At 35.4% G+C, this 27,486-nt stretch overlaps 1 protein-coding gene across 2 annotated transcripts in view; it reads left to right on the top strand.

The window, feature by feature from the left end:
- KLHL1 (kelch like family member 1) overlaps positions 1-27,486 on the top strand; it is a 474,296-nt gene that overhangs the window by 373,656 nt on the left and 73,154 nt on the right. For both annotated transcript variants that reach the window (XM_049853061.1, XM_049853060.1), the window contains one exon: positions 19,071-19,295. In XM_049853061.1, coding sequence (XP_049709018.1) covers positions 19,071-19,295 — 225 coding nt within the window. The remainder of the gene's footprint in view (positions 1-19,070; positions 19,296-27,486) is intronic.

Below are 27,486 nucleotides of genomic sequence, written 5' to 3'. Positions count from 1 at the left end.
AGATGAGTTGTTGTAACTTGGATGAGTTCTCATAAGCTTTTTAAGACCCTAGACACTACTCACTGAACTAGGGAGTGAAATGGAAACTCTAAAAACAGTATTAGGTTAATTGACTGTACAGCTTTACAAAGCCATAACCCTATACCTTCAAACCAACAGAACTAATTCATGAGAAGCATGGACGTACCCAAGTAGTATCAGCAACTTCAGCCTTTTTTTTTTTGGTTGCTGTTGTAAAATTTTGCCCTTTTTCTGTTGTACAACTTAGAGATATCAGTTATATTCATCAAATTGTTTAAACATAACACATAATTTATGCCAATTTTCCCATTACCATAAACATAATCCCACAACATGCCGGAGAATGATTCCCTCTCTTCCTCCCTCCTCCCATCCCAGAGAAATACTTATAGCCATTGGTCTGTATGTATTCAGTAATTTTTGTCTTTTCATATAAGTGAAGTCATGTAGTATTTGTCTTTTTGCAATTGATTTATTTCACTCAGCATAATGTCTTCGAGGTCTATTCATCTTGTCGCATGTATCAGGACTTCATGCCTTTTTACAGCTGAGTAGTATTCCATCGTATGTATGTACCACTTTTTTTTTAATCCACTCCTCTGTTGATGGGCGTTTAGGTTGTTTGTAATTTTTGCTATTGTGAATAAATACTGGTGTAATGAACATAGGTTTGTATATGTCTGTTTGTGTCACTAGTTTTAGGTTCCTATGGTATACACTCGAGGTGCCTGGTAGTGCAGTGGTTAAGTGCTTGGCTGCTAACCAAAAGGTTGGCAGTTCGAACCCACCAGCCACTCTACAGGAGAAAGATGTGGCAGTGTGCTTCCATAAAGATTACAGCCTTGTAAACCCTATGGAGCAGTTCTACCCTGTCCTATGGAGTCACTATGAATCAGAATCGGCTTGATGACAATGGGTTTTAATGGGATGATAGGAGTGGAATCACTGGGTCATGGGCCATGCTGTCCTATAGGGCTGCTCTGAGTCGGAATTGACTTGATGGCAATGGGCTTGGGTTTTTTGTTTGTTTGATGGTAGTTCTTGGAGCCCCATTGAAGCGGAGGTTAAGAGCTTGGCTGCTAACAAAAAGCTCATCATTTTGTATTTATTAGCCACTTCTTGGAAACCCTGTAGGGCAGTTATACTCTGTCTTATAGGGTCTCTATGAGTCGGAATCAACTCAAAGGCAGCAGGTTATGGTAGCTATATTTTTAATTTTTTGAGGAATCACCATCTTGTTTTTCACAATGCTTGAACCATTTTACATTCCTACCAGCAATGGATAAGGGTTCTGAACTCCCATGTCCTCACCAACATTTCTTATTTTCTTTAATCATTGGCATTCTAGAAGAAATGACATGCTATCGCATTGTAGTTTCAATTTGCATCTATCTAATGATATGAGCCCTGGTGACACAGTGTTTAAGAGCTTGGCTACTAATCAAAAGGTCAGCAATTCAAATCTACCAGCCACTCCTTGGAAACCCTACGGGGCAGTTTACTCCATCTTATAGAATCTCTAGGTAGGAATCAACTTGACAGCAACAGGTTTAATGACCATGAGCATCTTTTTATGTGTTTGTTGGTCTTTGGAATATCCTTTTTGGTGAAGTGTCTGTTCATGTCTTTTGCCCATTTTTGATTGGGTTATTTGACTTTCGTTGTTAAGTTGTAGTTTTATGAATATTTTGAATTTTTCCCAGTCTGTTTTTTTTTTATAGGTTATTATATATTTCTTTATCTTAACTTGGTCATTTATCGTAAGGTTCTATTAGAAATATTTTTGTTTTATATAATTTACAATTTCCTTTTATGTAACTTTTTTACAGGTATTCTACTTGTGACCATTGCCAATGTCTACCTCTGAAACATGGGCGGGAATTCATAATAGTTTTGTATATTTTGCAGTCTTACTAATTATAATTTTATTACATTAAAATAATTTTGTAGGCACTCACATTTTGAACAGAAAATAGGACTTTCTGACAGTTCTTCTAATATTTTTTCCTCTCAAATTAGGAAAAGTAGACTTTATTTTCTTATCTCTCATCACTCTTTTCTCAAAAATTACAAAGTATAAATTATGAAACGAGGTTATAATTTTACCATTCTAATGCATTCCTCAGATATTTCTTGAGTTCACAGATCATAAAATCACTTTTTTGAGATTATCTAGTTCTACTTCAAATATTTATTAGCCAGTGTTGTCAGGGTTGGTGAACAAAATAGAAAAATTCTCTAACCTATTGTAGCTTAAATTATATCCAGGGACAATAAACAAACAAATAGGTTAGTATAACATAGGTCATGTTGTGATCAGTAATGGAGAAATATGGAATAAAGAGAAGGTAATGAGATTATAGGAGTGGGGTGTAGTGCTATTATCTTATTGGGGAAGGCCACTTTGATTAGTTAAATCTGGCGTACACAAATTGCTTTCTGGAATTCCATAAATTTCATTTTAAAAATGAAGATATTCTGATTTTCTATGATAAACAAACACCTTTTAAGTACCATTTTCTGCCAATATTTATATTTTATGGGTATTTTGTATAACAGCAGTTGGCAAACTATGGCCCACAGGCCAAATGTAACCCACCAGTTGTTTTGTATGTCTCCTGCACTAAGCATGGTTTTTACATTTAAATGGTTGAAAACAATCAAAATAATAATGATATTTCATGACAAGATTTGAACTTTGTGTTAATTCAAATTTTGATATACATAAATTTTATTGAGCATTGCTCACTTTTTATCTATTACCTCTGGCTACTTTCACTCTATAATAGCAAAGTAGCTGCAACAAAAAGACCCATAAAAAGACTCATAATACCTAAATTTCTATTATCTTGTCCTTTATAGAAAGTTTGGCAGCTCCTGTTGTAGAATAAAATAAGCATCTACTCCCAGTTTCTAGGAGACATTGTGGCATCAAATGCCACATCCTTTTTACCCACATTTAATTTGAGGTTTGCCTGCATGGATCATAACAAATTGTGGGTAACATTATGAAAATAGGAATTTCAGAACAATTAATTGTATTCATGCCTTTGGATGAAGCAGTCATTTGAAAAGAACAAGAAGATAATGAATACTTTAAAATTGGAAAAGCTGTGTAGCATGGTTATATCCTTTCACCTTTTTTAATGTGTACTTCAAGTAAAAAATCTGAGAAACTGGATTATATGAAGAAAAATGTGGCATCAAGATTGGAGGAACTCTCAATAACAACGTGCAATATGCAGATGACACAAACTTGCTTTCTGAAAATGAAGATGACAGGAAGCACTTACTGATGAGGGTCAAAGACTACAGCCTTCAGCATGTATAATGCCTGAATGTGAAGAAAACAAAAATTCTCAAACTGGACTGATAAACAATATCATGATAAATGGAAAGAAAATTGAAGTTGTCAGTGACTTCATTCTACTTCAATCAATCAATGTCCATAGATGCAGAAGTCAAGAAATCAAATGAGGTATTGCACTGGACAAATTGGCTGCAAAAGAACTTTTGAAAGTTTTAAAAAGCAAAGGTATCACTTTGATGGCTAAGGTGCACCTGACCCAAGCCATGGTTTTTTCAGTTGCTTCATTTGCAAGGGAGAGCTGGACAATGAAAAAGGAAGACAGAAATAAAAATGATGCAATTGAACTGTAGTGTTGGCAAAGATTATTGAGTAACTTGTGGACTGTTACAAGAATGAATAAATCAGTCTTAGAAGAAATATCACCCAGATGCTGCTTAAAAGTGAGAATGGTGAGACTTCATCTTACTTGCTGTGGACATGTAATCAGGAATGACTAATTGCTAGAAAAGAATATCATGGTTGGTAAAGTGAAGGGTCGTTAAAAGTGAGGGAAATCCTAATGAGATGGATTGACACAGTGGCCTCAACAATGGACTTAAACATACCAGTGATCACAAAGACGGTGTAGGACTGGGAAATGTTTCATACTGTTGTACATAAGGTACCATAAATCAGAGCTGACTTGATACAAACTAACAACAAGAACAATTTATTGACAGCTTCTGTGTATGTTTACAATGTTCTGTCACAAGCAACCTCCTGGTCTATCTGCTCATCAACCTAAGAGTTCTCTCTGAGGTAGTGAGAGCAAACTCAGCCTGCATGGCCCTTTCACAGGAAGCCCAGTGGTACAGGGAGAGGATGGCACTAAATCTCCAGAGGCAATCTCCAAGTAACCGTGGATAAATGCTCCAGAATCCCCTCCCTAAGATGAACAATTCTGACTCATTTTCTACATGATTCCTCAAAAAGTCCTCAGCAAAAAGGCACTCCTGTTGGCCATAGTAGTAATCATCTTAGTACTGCACCCCTTTTTCCGTTTTCCTTCTTCATATTTCACTCTTCCTGCTTCCTCACTTTTGTTTCCTGAGATCGCCTTCCAAATAAACTTCCTGCTTCCTAGTCTAGATCTCAGACACTCTTTCAGGGCAATCCAAAGTAAGATAGCGTAAAAGACAATTTTTCACAAGCAATATTTTAAGGGAGGTAAACAAGGTTAGAAAGGCACAAGTGAGTATAAAACAGGAACGTTCCATTGAGAGAGGCCCAAATCTAGTTAAGTATATACAGGCAATCCTCACTTTCCACGGTAGTACGGGACTACAACAATGACCATGCAAGCTGAAACTGAGCGATCTTCTGATCAATAGGAAAATTATAATTGCTCAGTGGCCTTGAAAAATACTTGTCAAAACATTATATACTCTCTTAATATTAGTTATAAATATTTAAGGAAATGAAAAAATAATAAAATTAATATTTATTTAGTATATTGTAATTTCAAAATTAGTTGCACTGAAGTTGATTTATCGAAGTGTTTTATTTCTTTGCTTGCCTGTCTTTCTAATTATATAACTTATGATACTGTGGTACAGAGTGTGAATCTTTCTATGCCTTGGCAAATTATCATACTCTTTTTCTATGTTTGGATCAGCTTCCAATATCGTGTGATTTGTTTTTTCAGTGCCATGAACTATTTCCAAGAATTCCTCTAACGTGAAGGGTTTGCCAGCATCACTTTGTCTGGGATATCTTCATCCTTTTCATCATGACTACCTCTTTTTGGTTACATATTTAGAGTCTTTTGAACAGTGGCAGTGTCAGCATGTTCCCTGCCAATTATATCTTCTATAAATCCATTTTCATCCAATTCTAATGTCACTTACAGCAGTATCACTTTTCAATTTGTTGATCAATTCTCTCTTTCAATTACCCTGTTTAAAAAATTTCAGTAAGCTTATTACCGAGAGAAACAAGGCAACACGAGAGATACACAATAACTAATTATCTACAGTTAGTGACATGATCCATCATTGGGCATGATATACATCTGTTATTTACGTAGTGATTTGTGGACTGAAGAGCTAGCAGCAGAGCGTGTACTTCATGGAATTACTTACTGCCAATATATTGCAGTAACTAAAATTTGAACTAAACTTTGGTAGCTCAGAAGTATACATTTTGGAACCATGCAAAGTGAGTAATGTCTTTATTCTTGGAGAATAGAAATATGCTGCCTGAAATGCAAAAATAGGAGGAGTGGAATGGCAGGGTATGTGCAATCCTATTTTGTACCAAAGAATGAATAAACGGAGTTAAAAGCTCCGTTAAAAGTTTGAATCAATATTCTTTGGCAATAAAGTGAAGAAAATAATAAGTGTATTGCATTATTACATTGTTCTGGTATCACCTTAAGCACGATGCTTTTGAATTTCAAATGGAACCTAGTTAGAGAAATATCAAATATGCTGATGGTCTGCCAATACCACGCTAGCAGTGACTATTTTCTTAGACAGTGATTAACCACGTGGACAAGTGAAGAAGAATCAAAGCCATTCTTTATTGCTACATATTTTGTTTTGGCTTCTAGTCGATAGTCCCAGTTGCAGGTACGGATCAATTATTTATTTTGATTAATAGCTAGTGTCTGATTAGACAGCTTTATCTCTTTTATACGAACTGAAAACAAATCTTCTATGATTTCTAGGATATGTGGCTTATAATCATAAGCATGTTGTCAGAGGTGATGAAGAAAAATATGAAGGATAGGATAGCTTCTGCTCTTAACGATAAAATAAGTACTTTATTACATGGAGATTTCTTATATTAAGCCATTTTATTACAGAACATGTATTATATTTTAATATTTAACACATGCTTTGGATTTGCATATATTTAAAACAAAGAAATTGCCTAGCTTTAGGAAAACTTTTCTTATTTTTCTCTTTCTACTCTAAGGACTAGGCTGGATCATTTTATCTTGAATTTGTCTCTTTACTGTTCATGCCATTATCAGTCTTGTTAAAGGCAAAAATGAAAAGTGAAATAGGTAAGTAGTGTTAGCCATCTTGACCTGATTTTTACTTCCTTGGCTGCACTATCAAGAACGTGTAAAGTACAAATTTTCATACAGCAGTTCAATGACTGGATAATTTTTAAAGCATTTAACTCGATAGAAATCACCATATGACTTTGAGAAATTATTCACTTGCAATTCTGTGTCAGAGAAACCAGATCATTTACAATTAAGTAGGGGAAAATAACTTTAAAATACTGTGTGACTTTTCTAAAGAAAAGCAGTATTAAAAAGAGAGAGAGAGAGAAAGCTTATTCTTTCATCTTTGGCCGTACAAATACTGCTCTACTTGATGTTTGCCTCAGTAACTCTATTCAGTCACTTTGGTTCCACTTCAGCACCTTTTCTTTGAACTTGAAGTATATCGTTGGAGATTACCAGTTCAAGGTCATCAGTTTGCACAAAGTTATAGAAGCAACTCCAAACCCCAAATAACATGTCAGCCAAAGCTCAATTTGCTTTTGAGACACCGAGAACTGTCTTCTGGAATATTGGCTGCTAAGGGGCATTTTGGGAGAGAACCATATTTCCCCAAAGGTACTAAGCAAAGCCATGGTATTTGCATCCTTAATAATCTTTAGAATCAGGAACGATGCTCATGTGTGAAGCTGAATTCTTGTTGTTTACACAGTCCCCAGTGAGTCTGCAGAGGAGGGACTCCAGTTCCTGGTTGCCATATTCCTTAGCGAAGAGTGAAAGAAGGGCTCTCTCAAGTGAAAAGTCAATCACCTGTCAGGAAAGTTTCCTTTCATTGCCTTATCCTCCCTAGAAAGAGACAATGCCTAGTTACTATCTTAGCTGAAATCATTCCTAGTATCTTTTCTACAAATGGATCAAGAAAAATATAGATCAATTCTTCTAAATTTAGCCTACTAATCACTTTAGCTTGCTTTTGAGTAGTCAGACTTTTTGGGCCACATCATTGTAGATTCTACAAATCTTTCTGTGAATGCAGACTGGATAAGATTGTGTTTTTTAATAAAATGCCCAGCATAATTATACGCTCTTTTGTAGACAGTATATTCTTTTTGATCAATCTCCTGATGAATGTGCAGTTAATGTGGGTAAGCACATATTTCCTCCACGTTAAGTCTCTTTTTGCAGACCCAGAAGAGAAGTAGTGTGTGTGCAAATGTGTTTCATCATACCTAATCTTAGCCCTCCAATGTATGGCTATACTCTGGCAAAGAAAAAGAGGCTTCTTAGTGCTACCTTAAATTACTTCTAGGGTAGAAATTTACAGATAGTAAAAGGTAAAAGATTTACCTTCGCTCCTAATGTTACACAAATGTTAACCTTAATTTTGAAATGAGTAAAGATCAGTGAATCACAGATAGCCTTCAATTAATGTGTCTTTGCAGAGGTGGTACTCATTTATGAAAACAGCAAAATACTCTTCCCAGAAGTTTATAGATTAGGTAGAGATCAATGGGACTGCATATTCTTTTACTAAATTTCTGGAAAGATACTTCAATGACTTGGATTTCTGCCACGCAGTCAGAAATACTAGATCATGTGTGCTAGCTTTTTCTTTTCATCATCAGTGCCTGCATTTTTCAATGGAGGGTAAAAAAAAAAAAAATTGAAGAAATAATAAATGAATGATGTTTATTGGCACCTGGGGCATTTTAATAGCAATATTAACAACAATAGCTTCTTTGATTCTTGGCAAATTATATCAGTTATGAAAATAAATATTTTGAAAATGTCAATAAGCATTAGCTTATGTTCAGAGACCATTTATTAAGGAGACAGAAAAATGAAATGTGCTTGCAATAGTACTTTTTAACATGTGTTCCTTGCTGTAAAACTATTTTAGTATGTGAATTTGTTGCTGTAGAAACAGTAGTTAAGTAGCAATGATAAAAATAATAACTACAAGCCTTCACTCACTTTTTCTGTAGACTTGTCTGGGACATCGTTAGCATAGCACCAACATGATGGAGCTACTACTATAAAATAACGCATTACTGTTTGGAACCAACTTGATGACAAACTAACAACAACATCATTTTAATTATGATCTAATATAAGATCTACATGATGTTAGCAAAATATATTTTTAAGTATTTTTTGGTAAAATATTAAAAATAGACAAACTTACACATTAGAAATTAAACTCCCCCATTTCCTAAATTTATTACATATTCACACACACACACATACACACACATCCCCCCCAAAAATGTACTGATTTAGGGTCAATCAGTTGGTAATGAAAGTATACCAGAATTACTTGTTTTCTGATTTTTTTGGCAATTTAGTAAGATTATTAGCAGGCAAGCTTAGGTAATTTTTCTGATGACTACATTCTATTCATATTACATTCCTCTTAAATGCCTGTTAACGTCATTAGCATGTTTTTCTCTTTCAATATCTATTTTTTCTTGTTGATTTATACAAGTTTTTATCTATCAAGAAATTATACCCTTTGTTGGCTTTATTAAAAGGTTTGTTGCATATGTTCTCGGTTCTTAGGGTTTTTTCTTGGTTCTTTTTTTTTTTTTTTAGTGTGTTTTTTGTCATAAATATATTTTATATTTAGGTCATCAGTTGTCAAATATTGATTAATATTTACTTTTATAACTTCTGGGTTTTGTGTTTTCTTCATGTTCTCATGGTCTTAGGCTCTTGTAGATGTAAAAATTAATCATCTAATTTTTTATCTTCTAGTACATTTAGATTTTTGTATAGTGTGACTTTGGGCAAATTACTTAAAGTTTCAGTTATTATATTTGGAGCCCTGAGAGGAGAATCAATTAGTGAGTTACATGGCCATGTGAACTATGTTTGAGTCTTTGATTCATCTAAAATACATTCAGATGTAAGGACTGAGACAGGGATCCAAGTTTATTTATTTACCTCAAAAGGATAATTAGTTTTCTTAACACTAATAATTTGATAATGAAATTGTTTCTCAATGATGTGAACAGACACTTTTATTATATTAAAAACATCCATATTCACTGGGGTTATTTCTGGATTTCTTTTCAAATATATTTATCTATCTGGTTTCCTTCATCAGTTAGAGAAAAAATGTTTTCATCTATATAGCTATACATTGCATTACCTGGTAGGGCATTTTACCCATATCCAGACCCAGTGCCATCGAGTCAATTCCGATTCTGGAAATTCAATATAAAATATTAAGAAACACATTTTTAAAAGCCAGAAAAAACTATAATATAAATTTTACCCATAGGACTCCTTTATATTATAGTTTTTTTCTGGCTTTTAAAAATGTGTTTCTTAATATTTTATATTTGAATTTCCAGAGAAACAGAAGTAATGTTTTATAAAAACCTGTACAAACATCATTATTATATTGTGACTATATGATAATCGTTACTTCTGCAATAATGAGGAATCTCATTCAAAATCAATATAGCTCATTCCATTCATTCAAGTCAACATCCCTCAAAACAGTTCTTTTTTTTTTTCCTTCATCTGGAACTGGCATGGATATTGTTACATTTATTTTTGATCATTCATTTTTTGGTATTGCTATTTTTAATAACTTCTCTTCTCTATACAATAGTAGTAATTTTTATCTTTATAACGAAATTGTTGTTGTTGTTAGGTGCTGTTGAGTCGGTTCCGACTCAGAGTGACCCTATCCACAACAGAACGAAACACTACCCGGTCCTGAGCCATCCTTACAGTCGTTGTTATGCTTGAGCTCATTGTTGCAGCCACTATGTCAATCCACTTCATTGAGGGTCTTCCTCTTTTCTGCTGACCCTGTACTCTGCCAAGCAGGATGTTCTTCTCCAGAGACTGATCCCTCCTGACAACATGTCCAAAGTGTGCAAGACGCAGTCTCGCCATCCTTGCTTCTAAGGAGCATTCTGGTTGTACTTCTAAGACAGATTTGCTCATTCTTTTGGCAGACTATGGTATATTCAATATTCTTCGTGAACACCACAATTCAAAGGCGTAAATTCTTTTTCAGTATTCCTTATTCATTGTTCAGCTTTCATATGCATACGATGCAATTGAAAATACCATGGCTTGGGTCAGGCACACCTTAGTCTTCAAGGTGACATCTTTGCTTTTCAACACTTTTAAGAGGTCCTTTGCAGCATATTTACCCAATGCAATGTATCTTTTGATTTCTTGACTTCTGCTTCCATGGCCGTTGATTGTGGATCCAAGTAAATGAAATTATTGACAACTTCAATCTTTTCTCCGTTTATCATGATGTTGCTTATTGCCCCAGTTCTGAGGATTTTTGTTTTCTTTATATTGAGGTGCAATCCATACTGAAGGCCGTGGTCTTTGATCTTCATCAGTCAGCGCTTCAAGTCCTCTTCACTTTCAGCAAGCAAGGTTGTGTCATCTGCATAACGTAGATTGTTAATGAGTCTTCCTCCAGTCCTGAGGCCCCATTCTTCTTCATATAGTCCAGCTTCTTGTATTATTTGCTCAGCATACAGATTGAATAGATATAGTGAAAGAATACAACCCTGACGCACACCTTCCCTGACTTTAAACCAATCAGTATCCCCTTGTTCTGTCCAAAAAACTGCCTCTTGATCTATGTAAAGGTTCCTCATGCGAACAATTAAGTGTTCTGCAATTCCCATTCTTCGCACTGTTATCCATAATTTGTTATGATCGGCACAGTCCAATGCCTTTGCATAGTCAATAAAACACAGGTAAACATCCTTCCATTATTCTCTGCTTTCAGCCAGGATCCATCTGATAACAGCAATGATATCCCTGGTTCCACGTCCTCTTCTGAAACCAGCCTGGATTTCTGGCAGTTCCCTGTCGATATACTGCTGCAGCCATTTTTGAATGATCTTCAGCAAAATTTTGCTTCCATGTGATATTAATGACATTGTTCTATAATTTCCACATTCAGTTGGATCACCTTTCTTGGGAACAGGCATAAATATGGATCTCTTCCAGTCAGTTGGCCAGGAAGCTGTCTTCCATATCTCTTGGCATAGACGAGTGAACACCTCCAGCGCTGCATGTGTTTGTTGAAACATCTCAATTGATATTCCATCAATTCCTGGAGCCTTGTTTTTCACCAATGCCTTCAGAGCAGCTTGGACTCCTTCCTTCAATACCATCAGTTCCTGATCATATGCCACCTCTTGAAATGGTTGAACATGGACTATTTCTTTTTGGTATAATGGCTCTGTATTCCTTCCATCTTTTTTTAATGCTCCCTGTGTCTTTTAATATTTTCCCCATAGAATCCTTCACTATCGCACCTTGAGGCCTGAATTTTTTCTTCAGTTCTTTCAGTTTGAGAAACACCAAGCGTGTTCTTCCCTTCTGGTCTTCCATCTCTAGTGCTTTGCACGTCATTATAACACTTTACTTTGTCTTCTCGAGATGCCCTTTGAAATCTTCTGTTCAATTCTTTTACTTCATCAGTTCTTCCTTTTGCTTTAGCTGCTTGACGTTAGAGAGCAAGTTTCAGTCTCCTCTGACATCCATCTTTCTTTCCTGTCTTTTCAATGACCTCTTGCCTTCTTCATGTATGATGTCCTTAATGTCATTCCACAACTCATCTGGTCTTCAGTCACTAGTGTTCAATGCATCAAATCTATTCTTCAGATGGTCTCTAAATTCAGGTGGGATATATTCAAGGTCATATTTTGGCTCTCGTGGACTTCCTCTGATTTTCTTCAGTTTCAGCTTGAACTTGCATGTGAGCAGTTTATGGTCTGTTCCCTGGCCTTGTTCTGACTGATGATATTGAGCTTTTCCATCGTCTCTTTCCACACAGATGTAGTCAATTTGATTTCTGTATCTTCCATCTGGCGAGGTCCATGTGTATAGTCACCATTTATGTTGGTGAAACAAGGTATTTGCAACGAAGAAGTCTTTGGTCTTGCAAAATTCTATCATTCAATCTCTGGCATTTTTTCTGTCACCAAGGCCATATTTTCCAACTACTGATCCTTCTTCTTTGTTTCCAACTTTTGCATTCCAATCATCCGTAATTATCAATGCACCTTGATTGCATGTTTGATCAATTTCAGACTGCAGCAGCTGATAAAAATCTTCTATTTCTTCATCTTTGGCCCTAGTGTTTGGTGCAAAAATTTGAATAATAGTCCTATTAACTGGTCTTCCTTGTAGGCATATGGATATTATCCTATCACTGACAGCATTGTACTTCAGGATAGGTCTTGAAACGTTCTTTTTTGACGATGAACACAACAGCATTCCTCTTCAGTGCATTGTCATTCACTGCATGGTAGACTATATGATTATCCGATTCAAAATGGCCACTACCAGTCCATTTCAGCTCATTAATGCCTAGGATATCGAGGTTTATGTGTTCCATTTCATTTTTGACAATTTCCAATGTTCCTAGATTCATACTTCGTACATTCCAGGTTCCAATTATTAACAGATGTTTGCAGCTGTTTCTTCCCATTTTGAGCCATGCCACATCAGCAAATGAAGGTCCCAAAAGCTTTGCTCCATCCATGTCATTAAGGTGGATTCTACTTTGAGGAGGCAGCTCTTCCCTAGCTGTCTTTTGAGTGCCTTCCAACCTGGGGGGCTCATCTTCCAGCAGTATATCAGACAATGTTCCGCTGCTATTCATAAGGTTTTCACAGGCTAATGTGTTTCCGAAGTAGACTGCCGGGTCCTTCTTCCTAGTCTGTCTTAGTATGGAAGCTGAGCTGAAACCTGTCCTCCATGGGTGACCCTGCTGTTATCTGAATACTGGTAGCATAGCTTCCAGCATCACAGCAACATGCAAGCCCCCACAGTACGACAAATTGACAGACACGTGGGGGAGAAAGAAATTGCATGGATTTTTATATATTGCTTTTCTGATTTGCCATCTTGCAGAAACATTTTATATTTTTCTAATAATTTAAGGTTTTACTTCCTTAGTTCCTTGGGTGTACTATTACGTGACAATTGAACCTCATACTTTTCTTTTCCTTGACTGTGAGCCAAATAATGGGAATCATTTTATATTTCCTAATTTTAAGGAGATTATTTTGACATTAACCACACTACTGGATTTTGGAGATTTACATATCTACTTCAAAATCCAGCATGAAGTGTAATAGTATATTTACATTTTTATCTCTATACACGATTACACAGACATCCATTAGTATTTTTCAAATGGCTTATATCAGGGATTGGTATGAAATTTTGTCAGTTGTTTATTTGGCACCTATGGAATTATCACGATGATTATGAAATGCTTACAAGAATATCCTTATAAAATAGAATTACCTAGAAAATAAAGGCTTATTTGCATAGAAAAATATTTTTTCTGCAATAATACCTTTTATATAAGTGTAAGGATGCTATTCCAAAGCTATCTTTTTCATAAATATTTGGATATGTGGAAGTCAATGGAATGCTTATTCTAGGAAAAATTCAAGAAATAAGTCATTCTTTTAAATCATATTTTCCTTTAAGAGTAAGGTCTAATACTTCATGCAGTATGAAAAGTAACTTCTGTTTTAAAATTTTCCAAAATGTTTCTGATATTTGCTGCGTTCTTAAAGAGAATAAAACATAGTTTAACTTTCTCCTAATGATTTCATGGCATTGGGATCACCATCATTCATGGGCCAAGATGCTCTTTACGCATTATATAATTTCTTTTCTCTTTAAAAAAAAAAAATTATCTTTAGGTAGCTTTAAATGACTGTTTCATTTGAGTTAAATCAATGGAATTTTTTTTTTTTTTTCTGGCTACTCTCTTACAATCAGCTAGTCCTCCTTTCAGCTGCCCCATATCACCCTAATTTATGGACTTCTAAAAAGCTTGGAAGTCAAGTAACTGAGCTTATTAATATTGCGTTAAAGTTGTAGTAAAAAGACTGTGCGAAGACCTCAGGGCCTTTCTGGTGAGTTGAATAAAAGGGTTTTATCTTCTTTATAGAAGCTTTTTGTGACATCTGTATTGTCAGTTCAGACAACTTTTATCACTTAATTCTGTGCTGTGGTCAAGATGAGTAAAGTTGCTTACAATTTAATTATGGATACTGAAGTAAGCTCTGCTAACGCCAAAAGAGACTGTACACACATTCATTCTTATTGTGTCTCCTAAAAGACAGCCATATTTTACTTCATGGATCAGCAACCCCAAAGGGTCCCCGAACCACACTTTGATAACACCTTGGTTACTTTTTTGTTTTAGATTTTGAGTAAGGAACCTGTTGTTTCTTTTATCAGGAGGAAAATACAAAATGTACATAATACCTTGTAATTATTTTCTTGAACTTAGAAAACAAATATGTCATAAATTTTAAAAATGCAAATTAAAATGAGCTAGAATGTATGGCTTCCCTAACAAATTACCACAGACTTAGTGACTTAAATCAACAGCTCACAGTTCTGTAGGTCAGAAGTCTGGGATGGCATGGTTAGATTCTCTACTTAGGTTCTTGAAAGGATTAAGTCAAGGTATTGGCTAGGCTGCACTGTCATTTAGAGCTCAGAATTCTCTTCAAAGCTCATTCAGGTAAACTCAGTTCCTTGTGGTTATGAAACTCAGTCCCTGTTTTCTTGCTGGCTATCCACTGAGGAATTCTGCTCCTGGAGGTGGCTCCTGTATTCCTTCTCATGTGGGCCCACCCCTTCATCTTTAAACCAGGTACAAGTCCAATCCTGTTATTGCGATTGTTGGGTTGTCCAATTGACTCTGACTCATAGTGACCCTATGTGACAGATTAGAACTGCCCCATAGGGTTTTCTTGGCTGTAATGTTTATGGAAATAGATCACCAGGTCTCTCTTCCGCAAAGCCACTGGGTGCTTTGAACGGCCAACTTTTTGGTTAGCAGCCAAGCACGTAATTGTTGTGCCATCAGTGCTCAAATCCTACCAAGCTTCTAATCTCTCTGACCTCCCCTTCTACCACTAGCCAGATCATGCTCTGTATTTTTAAGAGCTTGTGTGATCACCCTGGTGGTCTAGTGTTTAAGACCTACGGCTGCTAACCAAGAGGTCGGCAGTTCAAATCCATCAGCTGTTCCTTGGAAACCCTATGAGGCAGTTCTACTCTATCCTATAGGGTTGCTATGAGTTGGAATTGACTCAATGGCAACAGGTATGTGATCTGCATTACCCAGTTAATCTCCCCATATTAAGATCAACTGTGCCATATAACACATCCCTGGATGGTACAAGTGATTTGCAATTGACTGATAACCCAATGGTTGGTGGTTGAACCTACCAAGTGGCTCCAGAGAGGCTTGCTTCCATAAAGATTATATTCAAGAAAACTCTATGGAGCAGTTCTACTCTGTAACACATGGGGTCGCCATGAGTTGGAATCAACTCGAAGACAACCGGTTTGTTTTTTTTGTTTGGTGCCATATAACACAGCAATCAAAGGGTGTGATATCTAATTATATCCACAGTTTCCAGGGATTAGGTCATGGAATCTTGAGAGGGGGCATTTTAAAGATTCTGCCTACCACATATCTATTAATTGCAATTAACTCTTTTTATAATCGGGAAAAGAGGTGGTAAAGGGATAGACAGGGTGTGTTCTAGAAACAGGCTGTCTTAGTTCTATTATTTGAGAGACATTGAGAAAATTATTTAAGCTTTCTGTGATTTGGTTTCTGTTCTGTAAAATTGACATCGTAATAATAGCTAACTCATCACATTTTCATGGAAATTAAATGCATTAATACCTGTAAACCTCTTAGAATTTAAGACCCATTGCTGTTGAGTAAATTCTGACTCATAGCAACCCCGTGTGTTACAGAATAGAACTGCTCCATAGAGTTTTCTTGGCTATAATCTGTTCAGTTTGCAGACGAGCGCTTACCTATTTGCACCACCAGGGCTCCTCTAAATAATAATTCAAACCCAAACCAAACCCACTGCTGTCAGGTAGAATCTGACTCATATCGACCCTATAGGACAGTGTAGAACTGCCCCATAAAGGGTTTCCAAATCTGTAATCTTTATGGAAGCAAACTGCCACACCTTTCCTCCAGGTAGCAGCTGGTGGGTTCAAACCACCAACCTTTCAGTTAGCAGCTTAACACTTAACCACTGTGACACCAGGGCAAAACCCCTTACCATCGAGTTGATTCCAACTCATAGTGACCCTACAGGACAGAGTAGAGCTACCCCATAGAGTTTCCAAGGAGAGGCTGATGGATTTGAATGGTTGACCTTTTGGTTAGCAGCCTCAGCTCTTAACCACTGTGCCACGACGGCTTCGACACCAGGACAAGGGGGTATTCATGTTGTAGACAGAATCAAGGTAGCTAATCAACTGATCTTAACATAAGGATGTTATTCTGGATCAAATCAGAGTGGGCCCAGTGTAACCATAAGGGTCAAGGATCAGAGAGATGCAATGATGCTGACTTTGGGTAAATGTACTACAAGCCAAGGAATATGATTGGCCTCTATGAGATGAAAAAATGCAAGGAAACTGATTTCCTCTAGAACTTCTAAAAGGAATGCATTTCTGCCAGTACCTCGATTGTAGTGCAGTGAGACTTCCGATTTCCAGAACTGTAAGACAATAAATTTGTGTTGTTTAAGCCACCAAATTTGTAATAATTTTTTATGGCAGCAGTAGGAGATTAATACAGCATCTAACTTGAAAATAAAAAAGATAGGAACGAGTTACTATTTACCATGTAGCAATACTAACCCATTGCCAACTAGTCGACTGTGACTCATAGAGTAGAACTGCCTCATAGTTTCCCAGGGAGTGCCTGGTGGATTCAAACTGCAGCCCTTTTGGTTACTAGCCATAGTTCTTAAACACTATGGCACCATGGTTTCAGTAGCAACCTTAGGATCAGTAAATATGTCACATCTGAGGACTGAAATTCAAGGAAAAACATTGTAAAAGTCACAAATTCTGTCATGTATTGAGATTGAAGACACATCTAGCTTGTTGGAAGAGGCTTTGAAACCCAAATGAAATCCTCAGTTTCTCCTTTTAATAACAACTTCCTTGGTAGCTCAGACGTGGTTAATTTTCACCCATTGCAAACTATTTCCTCTGAGGAGGGTAACTGGATCTCAGATTTTCTATCAAGGTTTTGACCAAGGTTTTGGAGATTAACAGAAATGCAGTTGTTCAAATACTTACTTCTTCCCACTTATATCTAAAAATTGTGGGTCTCATGGCAGTGAGTTATCTATAATCAGGTTAAGCTAGTCAGATAGTCAGATATCTTTTCTAAATATTAATAATTTTATAATACCTCAAATTTAAATGAGTGTGGAAATTAGCTCATTTATCTTCATTAACATCAGAAAAAAAGGATTTAATTCATCTCATTCAGTATCTACATTATTACTACTCTGTTAACTTTGAGTATAGGTTGAACATAATTTATACAATTTTTACTTCGATTATCAAAATGATAATTTTGTTTTTGTTTTAGTTCATTGCTGGTTAGGTTCTAAAGAGTAAATGAGTCCCCGGAGGAGTGTTTTCCCTACATTTGCAAGCTTTTATTATAATACAAATAAAAGAGATTGTCAATGCTTAAGTGAAAGCACACAAGAGAGCTGAATCCCTCTGCAGGGATGTTTAATCATTAAAGAGGAAACGTTGGTGAACGTGAGTCTGAACATTAAGATCAAACACTGAAGCAACATCAGTGATGGTTAGCATATATTTTATCACATAAACATTTATGAACTTGCTGTAGGAAGGTATTTTCGACATAGAATGTGTAATCGAATCCATCAAAACAAAACTAACCAGCAATTTATGTTTCTTTTTTCTTTTTTTTCAATATCCACTTAATAGAATTATTGTATTTCCAAAATTCATATACAAAAATATTTTAGGAAAGATGAGCCATTTTATGTAGAGAGTGTAACCTGTTTGGTGAAGGATAGAAGATAATTCTATGCCTCTGAATTCTATTAAGCTATTCTCCAGAGAAGGAATGCTGGTGGCACAGTCATTAAGCCCTCAGCTGTTAACTGAAACGGTGGTGGTTTGAACCCACCAGCTGCTCTGTGGGAGAAAGACAAGGCAGTCTGCTCCGATAAAAATCACAGACATGGAAACCCTATGGGGCAGTTCTACTCTATCCTATAGGGTCGCTGTAAGTCAGAGTTGACTGGACTGCACACAACAATGATAATTTTCCAGAGGCATATACATAGATGTATATTTTTTAAGGGAGGTTAAAAAAAGAAAAGCATAGCAGTTATTTGCTTATATGTCTTTAACTGACTTTTATAACCTTCTGGTTAAATCATCAAACAAATGTTAATGGGAAACATGGTAAAGATTTTATTCAATCAACTTCTCTTAAATTTATACAGATAAATTTCTTTGTTATTCAAAAGGTTTTATGTGTTTTTTTTTTCAAACCAGGATAATGCTACTTTTTTTTTGATGGGAAAGAATGATAAAGAGAAGTTGTAAAATCTACTGGGAGCACTGTGTCATGCCCAATGATGCGTCTATTCAATCAATAATTTATCATGAGACTTTTATGCAATTCAAGCAAACCTAACATTTTGTCTATTTTGATCATTAGCGTCTGCCAAGAAGAGAAAAGAAAATAGTTGAATTACTGCCTTTGTTTTTCTGGTACTTTTCTTAAGAAAAATGAATGTGACAAGAGTGTTTTCACATCCTCATTTGTACACTGTCTTGAGCAGGCTGTAGTTTGGATTAGTAGCAATTGGTGACTTTGATTTTGTGTTTTAGCAGGAGCTACAACCATAGAGAAATACGATCTCAGAACAAATTTGTGGATCCAGGCAGGAATAATGAATGGCAGGAGGTTGCAGTTTGGAGTGGCTGTTATTGATGAAAAACTCTTTGTAATTGGAGGTCGAGATGGCTTAAAGACTCTGAACACTGTTGAATGTTACAATCCGAAAACCAAGACTTGGACAGTCTTACCCCCAATGTCAACACATAGACATGGTCTAGGTAAGATATCTTACTTTATTGATGTTGTTTTGGAAAGATTTTATTGATAATGCAAAATGTTTAAAATATAGTATTATGATCATCAATTCCTATTAACTTTAGATAAATTATGGAATATTTGAAGTATTTTTCTTAAATTCTTGATATTTTCATGTGTTGACCAACGTGTGTTAAACTAATAAAGGTGATGATGAAGATCCCAAAATGAGTAGGACCCAGTCTATCCTCTAAATTGTCACAATATAGTATTCATACAATAAGCATAATTTAAAAAATGTAGAACTATCAGGGAGAGGTCAGAGTAATGCATCCCAGAAAAAGGAATAGCTAATATGGAATGAGGAACACTTAACTGAGATGGCTTATTCCCAAATTACTGGATATTGTTGTTGTTAGGTGCCATCGAGTCAATTCTGACTCATAACGACCCTATGTACAATAAAATGAAACACTGCCTGGGCCTGCACCATCCTCACAGTAGTTGCTATGTTTGAGCCTATTGTTGCAGCCACTGACAATCCATCTCATTTAGGATCTTCTTTCATTGCTGACTGTCTGCTTTACTAACCATGATGTCCTTCTCCAGGTCTGGTCCCTCCTGGTACCATGTCCAAGGTATGTGAGGTGAAGTCTCCCCATCTTTGCTTCTAATGAGCATTCTGGCTGTACTTCTTTCAAGGCAGATTTATTTGTTCTTCTGGCAATTTGTGGTATACTTGATATTCTTTGCCAAATCATAATTCAAGGCATCGAATCTTTTTTTTTTTTTTTTGATTTTACCTAAATGAAGGTTTAAAGAAGCTTCTCATTAAACAATTAGTAAGTATATTGTTTTGAGACTTTGGTTGCTAACCCCATGACATGTCGACACTCTCCCCTTCTTGACTTTGGGCTTCCTATTAGCAGCTTTCCTCTCCCCTCCTGCTTTTTCGTCCTTGCCCCTGGGCTGGTGTGCCCATTTAGTCTTGTTTTGTTTTATGGGCCTGTCTAATCTTTGGCTGAAGGGTGAACCTCGGGAGTGACTTCATTACTGAGCTAAAAGGGTGTCTGGGGGCCATACTCTCGGAGTTTCTCCAGCCTCTATCAGATCAGTAAGTCGGGTCCTTTGTGTGTGTGTGTGTGTGTTAGAATTTTGGTCTACATTTTTTTCAGCTCTGTTCGGAATCCTGTATTGTGATTCCTGTCAGGGCAGTCAGTGGTAATAGCTGGGCACTATCTAGTTGTGCTGGACTAAGTCTAGCAGAGGCTGTAGTACTTGTGGTCCATTAGTCATTTGGACTAATCTTTCCCTTGTGTCTTTGGTTTTCTTCATTCTCCCTTGCTATAGAGGGGCCGAGGCCAGCAGACTATCTTAGATGGCTGCTCACAAGCTTTTAAGACACCAGATGCTACCCACCAAAGTAGAATATAGAACATTTTATTTGTGAACTACGTTATACCAATTGAGCTGGATGTTCCCCAAGACTATGGTCTCCACAGCCCTCAGCAAAGACATCATTTCTTCTTCAGTCTTCCTTATTCATTGTCCAGGTCTCACATGCATATGAGGTGATTAAAAAACCCATGGCTTTGGTCAGATGCTTCTCAGTCCTTAAGGTGACATCTTTGCTTTTTACACTTTAAAGAGGTCTTTTGCAGCAGATTTGCCCAATGCAATGTGTCTTTTGATTTCTTGACTGCTCCTTCCATGGGCATTGATTGTGGATCCAAGTGAAATGAAATCCTCGACAGCTTCAATCTTTTCCCTGTTTATCATGATGTTGCTTGTTGGTCCAGTTGTAAGGATTTTTGTTTTCTTTATGTTGAGGTATAATCCATACTGAAGGCTCTTCATAAATAAGTGCTTCAATTCTTCTTCACTTTCAGCAAGCAGTGTTTTGTCATCTGTCTAATGCAGGTTCTTAATGAGTCTTCCTCCAGTCCTGATGCTATGTTCTTCTTCATATAGTCCATCTTTTCAGGTTATTTGCTCAGCATTCAGAATGAATAAGTATAGACAAAGGATATAACCCTGACACACACATTTCCTGACTTTAAACAATGCAGCAAAATTACTGGATAGGCAACCCTATCTAAAGCATTGCACTTAATTAATTCCACTTTGAAAAATCCAGGAGAAAAAGTGAGACTTCAGCTAGCACTCTAGCTCAATATGGTATGATTTTAATTGATCCTGCCCATAGAGTAAGCATATAGGATTGCTATGAGTTGGAATTGACTCAATGGCAACAAGTATTTGTTTTTTGTTTTGGGTAGAGTAAACAGTAGAATAGGGAGAGCTGTATTCGGATTCAGATGAGCAGCTCAATCTATTACTTTCTATTTGGATGACTCGGGCCAGCACTTAAATGCTAAGCCTTAGAATCCTGATTTGCAATGAATAGATTTAAAAAAATCAAATAATAATAATATATATAATATTACTTTGTAAATTGCAAAGCACTATACAAATATTTGTAAAAAGAGAAATTTAATAAAGATTTACGCTTCCTCTTTGTATTATGAAGAATGTAAAGTAAAATGCAAATTACTTTTTTTGAAGACCTGCAATATATCATATGGTGCCCTTGTGCCACAGTGGTTAAACATTTGTCTGCTAACCAAAATGTTGGCATTTTGAATCCAACAGCTGCTCCTTGGAAACCCTGTGAGGCAGTTCTACTCGGACCTATAGGGTTGCAATGAGTTGGAATGGATTTGACACAAGTTTTTTTTCTTTAATATACCACATAGTAGACTAAGTGCTTGTTCATATATTTAGAATATACACATTAAGGGGATATCATGGTTTAATTGTTTATTTCTATTATAACTCTACATATTTAGACAGGCAAAATTATACAACATTTCAAAAACAAATATTAATGATGATTCAACTTCAAGGTCACTAGTATTGTTATTCTCGTTCATTTATATTCCATCATGAAACAAAGTAAAAATAAATAAAAATAACTCTGACCTAAAGGAAACTACCTTTTTGGTCTCTTCTAGGCTGGTTTACCTCCAGTTTCTTCAGTTTGCTTATTAGTAATGCAGTATTTTAAATAGTCAAGAAGTGTTTTACCATTCTGCTGAGTAAAATCATCCCGACCTAGTACGGAAAGAGTCCTGATGATTTCAATGCTCAGCAGGTTGACTCTTTCACTTCAGCTCAGATAACCAGTTTTAATTTTGAGGGGCTTGACAAGAATAAATCAGTAGAAAACTTAGTATTTTAAATGATCTTATAAAATTACCTCTTCTTTTTTGAACCACAATCATTTTTCTTCTCTCGGTTTACATTTTTCTAATAAAAATTGCCTCTTTTCCTTCCAATTTCTCACAAAACCGTATGTTGCCTTTCTAATACTTTATAACAAAAGAATAGATATAACATGATAATATGATAAGACAGGATTTCTTGTCCTAAGAACTGCATTTTATTTTGCATAATGTGTTACTTTACTTTTTTTGCTTTTCTTAATACCTTAGCCTGTTTATTATTATTATTATTCAAATATATAAAATGTTGCAATTTAATATAATTTTAATGATAGGGATTGATATGATTTTGCCATATTCACACTAAGAGATTGGGCTTTCTTATTCACATTTTTAAGATGTGGGAAGTTAAAGAAGTTTGTAAGCCAAATATGAGGTTGGATTTAAGGCATCCATGTGGAATAAGCCTGAAGGTGATTTTTTTTTTCAGCTACACCATGTATGATTTATTGAAAAGATATATTGAATTCCCTTCATCATAAAACCATTTTTGCTTTGCACAAAGCTATTGCTATTTCAATCCTATTGATTCATTATCTTGTAGATTAAGGAACAATGCAATACGAAAATATTCTTCATTTTTCTGAATGCCTAAACATTTCCTGGTAGTGAATTAGGCAATTATGAGTGCGTTCTCACATCCGTAGAACATGACATAAACAAGTTGACAATAAATTAAAGGTCAATTAGCTAATTAGTCCACACACTATTAAAAAATGACCAATTTATTTTACCAAAAAGATTGCTTTCCATGTTTTTGTAGCCATAATCTAACTTTTAATTACTAATATTATATTGTTTTCATAATATGCTAAATAGACCTCAGGAAGCATACATTAAATGTTGTTTTAATGTTATCGATCAAGAATAATTAATAAGTGAATGATATTGGAATGATATGATGTGCCCTAGATAGGAAATCCAAATTGTGGCTACTTCTTTGAGTTCTGATACTACTTTTCTTCATGACATGAGGCAATTATTTGTTGAACACCTGCCATTTTCTTAAAGTAAGTCGTCATTTCTTCATCTCTAAACTAAAGTTAGAAACCCTGGTTGTGTAGTGGCTAAGTGCTACAGCTGCTATCCAAAAGGTCGGCAGTTCGAATCCACCAGGTGCTCCTTGGAAACACTATAGGGCAGTTCTGCTCTGTCCTATAGGGTCGCTATGAGTTAGGAACCAACTCGACGGCAACAGGTTTACAGGTAAACTAAAGTTAATGGTACACTTTCTATATAAGTTGAGAAAATTAAGTAAAATCAATTATTTGAAAACACTTTTTAATTTTAAAGCATTGTTTTAAAAGTCTAAGGATTTCATTGTAAGATGAAATTGTAAACTGTATAAACTTCAAATTTGTTAATGTATAGCCTACATTTGAATAGGTTTTGAAGTGTAATATACATTGGTAATTCCATAATTTATAAATGATTTTACTGAATTTGTCATTCTAAATTTATTTCCTTTACTAGTCATTCAATTTTACTGTAAGAGACTATAATAAATTTTCTGATGGCATATATTATTACTCAAAATTTCCTCTTACATGTTCTTGATTTGATTTTTTTAAGCTTTTATTTTAATGGAAAGGTTATTTTTTTCTCCTATGAAACCCTGGTGGCGTAGTGGTTAAGTGCTACCTCTGCTAACCAAAAAAAGTTGTCAGTTGAAATCCGCCAGGGGCTCTTTGGAAACTCTGTGGGGCGGTTCTACTATGTCTTATAGCATAGCTATGAGTTGGAATCTACTAGATGACATTTTTTTTTAATGCATGTAATACTAGTGAAAAAAAATTAGTGTGAAATATTATACCCAGAAACTCTCAAATTAAAACATAGGTTCAATGGAGTTTAAAATTTCATTGAATGTTTTCTATCATTACCATAATATATACAAGTGATTTTAAACATCATCTAAAAATACATATGTTTGAGATCACCTAAGAAAATGTTGATAAAAAGTAAGAGAAATTTTTATTCTATTAATAGTTTCAAAATTATGTTAGCATTTTTTATGGGGAAGTACGATCAACTGTAAATTAGTATAGTGAACTTGCATATTTCGTTGCATATTCCTACAAAGAATAAGCTATACATTATCTTTTCAAATATTATTTTCATCTCTCAGTTATTCTTTTTTTTTGTATAGTATCTTTATAATTATTTTGAAGATTTTTCCCCAGATAATCTATATTACAAATGCATTGTTATTAAAAGTGGACTTTTTTCCATATTATGCCAATGATGATTATTAGATCAATATTTTTTGAAACTTTACTAAAATCTTATTATTCCTAATCTTTTAAAAATTATTCTCTTGAGTTTTCTACTCTCTAATTTTACATTATGATAACTACTGTTTTCCTTTTATCATGTCATTTGTTGATATATATACCCACTAATTCATAACACAGTGTGGTACTGTCAAATTGACAATCAAAGAACAGAATGGAGAATTGAGATTCAATCAGACTATTGAAATGTTTTATATCTGTGTTTATTGTTTTTCTGCTGTATCTTCTCAACTGAATAAGATGTGTGAAAAAAATCTCTAACCAAAATGATATATTTATCTTTTTCTGTATAAGATTTATCAGTAATTACTTTGAGTTTTCTGGTTACATTAATTTTATACATGTGCCTAATTAGATCTTTCTGTTATACATCAATCTGTAAATTTTGAAGTTTTTATCCCTACTTGGTAATTTATTGTAATGTCTGCTCCTTCTTTGTGGTATTAATATCGTCCCTTGTTTCTTTGAGGCTCTTTATTATGCTTATTTTCAAATTCTTATCTGACTTTTTTGTTGATTTCTTTCTCTTTTTTTAAATAGGTAACAATTTTCCTCCTATTCCTTTTTTAGATTCCATTCCTCTAAATTCTCCTGCTGGCTTTCCCCCCCTCACCCCTTTTTCTTTCTCTTTCCCTCTTCTTCGTCGTCATTCTGGTCTTCATCCCTCTTCCTCATCTCCCTCCTCTTCTTCTTCCTTTTCTTTTTTCTTCTGCTTCTAATTCTATTTAACAGTAGTTACGGTGACTGAAATGTGTAGTTATTCTGTATCTGTGCACTCACAAGGCCATGTCAGGTGCTTGGCTAACTGTATGAAGGTTAAGGTGTTTTTCCTACATTGCAGGAGGGGTACGGGAACTTATACCTGCACATGGAGATCTGACCCTGCAAGCTGACTTTGCCCATCCTGTTTTCTGTCACCCCTAATATGTAACCCCCAAGAACACATTTAACTCCATTTGCACATTACTCCTCAAAGACTTTATTCCTTTGCTTCCTTTGTGATGCCCTAGCCTTAGGGCTGGGAACTAAAATAAGAAATGTTCTGGACCAGCAACTCAGTTGGCTTCGCACTCTGATGATATCCCCCTGTTATTTCACCAAAGTTGGCAAGCTCTGCACTGTTGCTGCTGTTGCAGTATCTAACAATGTGGAAGATGCAGTAACTCTTCTTAAGAGAACAATATAAAAAGAACAATACAGGGTAGCAAAAAGAGAAAAAATGAAAAGTTTTTCTCTGAGATACTCCCTGATGACTGTGCCCTGTATTTGTTTGTTTGTTTGTGTTTAACAGCCTTGATATTAGTATTCAATTCCATACATTGTCTGTCTTTTCAGTGTAATTGCCGAGATTGGATTTGAGTCTACGTCAGCAGTCTGTGCTAATTTTCATATTTGTTCAGAAGCTAGAATTTCCTATTTTGTTTGTTTCATAGTTAATCAGTACCTACTCTGCAGCATGCAATGACATTACAAAAATGAATATGTAATCCTATATTACATAATTAGAAGGAGTCCTGTGGGTCAGCAGTTAAGCATTCTGTAGCTAACCAAAAATTGGCCCTTCAAACCCACGCAGAGGCTCAGCTGAAGAAAGAACTGGCTATGTGTTTCCATAAAGATTACAGCCAAGAAAACCCTATGGGACGTTTCTACTCTGTCACTTTTGTTCTCTATGAGTCAGACATTATATAATTAAAAAACAGTGAATTAGAATCTAATGTAAAATTGGAAAAAAAAATTATTAAAATTCTTTTCTCTGACCTATATAGCTTCTCATAAAGCCCTGTTGGCACAGTGGTTAAGCACTCAGCTACCAACCAAAAAGTCAACGGTTTGAACCCACCAGCTCAGCAGGAAAAAGATATGCAGCTTACTTCCATAATGATTACAACCTTGGAAACTGTATGGGGCAGTTCTACTGTGTCCTAGAAGGTCCCTATGAGTCTCAATTGACTCAATGGCAATGGGTTTGATGTTTGTTTGTATAGCTTCTTGCTTCTTGATTTGTGTGGAAAAAAAGTTCTTACATAATTTCCTAAGTTTATGCGTTGCTAAAGATAATTATGTGATCAAAATGTTTCATAGCTGACAATAAATGAAGAAAGCTCTTTCTTCTGTGGTTAATATAATGGGCAGGTAATCTTAAACTTACAATGGGGTTCTGTTCCTATGACTCCGTTTTAAGTCAGTTCTGACACCTCTTTTTCTGTTGTTTGTTTTCATTATAGTTGCCTTTCATTTTTAATATCTTTTTTATAAATCCAATCTTTATTTGCCTTTGGGAGTGGAAATATTACATAGAAACTTACAGGTACATTTTAATATATACATACATTAAAAAGTATGCAAATCATAAAAATTTACTCTAACAATGAAGAAGAGCTGGAAAACTTTGGCATACTGTCAGTTGCATTAATAACTTCACTTGTGGAAGGTTCTGGATTGTCTTGATTATCCCTAAGAATGGGGATGGCATTTCTAGTCAGAAAATTAGTGAGAGTTGTCTATAAGTTCCTTTTCTTTTTTTCTTCATGTATTTCACAGTAACATCTCACTGCTTCCTGAATCGGTCTCGAACACATGTGATAAGATACCATTGAAACGAGCAGTTATAAAAATGAGAAAAGTTTGAAAAA

This window comes from Elephas maximus, chromosome 14 (assembly GCF_024166365.1).
Source record: "Elephas maximus indicus isolate mEleMax1 chromosome 14, mEleMax1 primary haplotype, whole genome shotgun sequence".
Taxonomy (NCBI): domain Eukaryota; kingdom Metazoa; phylum Chordata; class Mammalia; order Proboscidea; family Elephantidae; genus Elephas; species Elephas maximus.
Note: the sequence above shows the minus strand (reverse complement) of the source record. Positions and strands in the feature narration are given on the sequence as shown.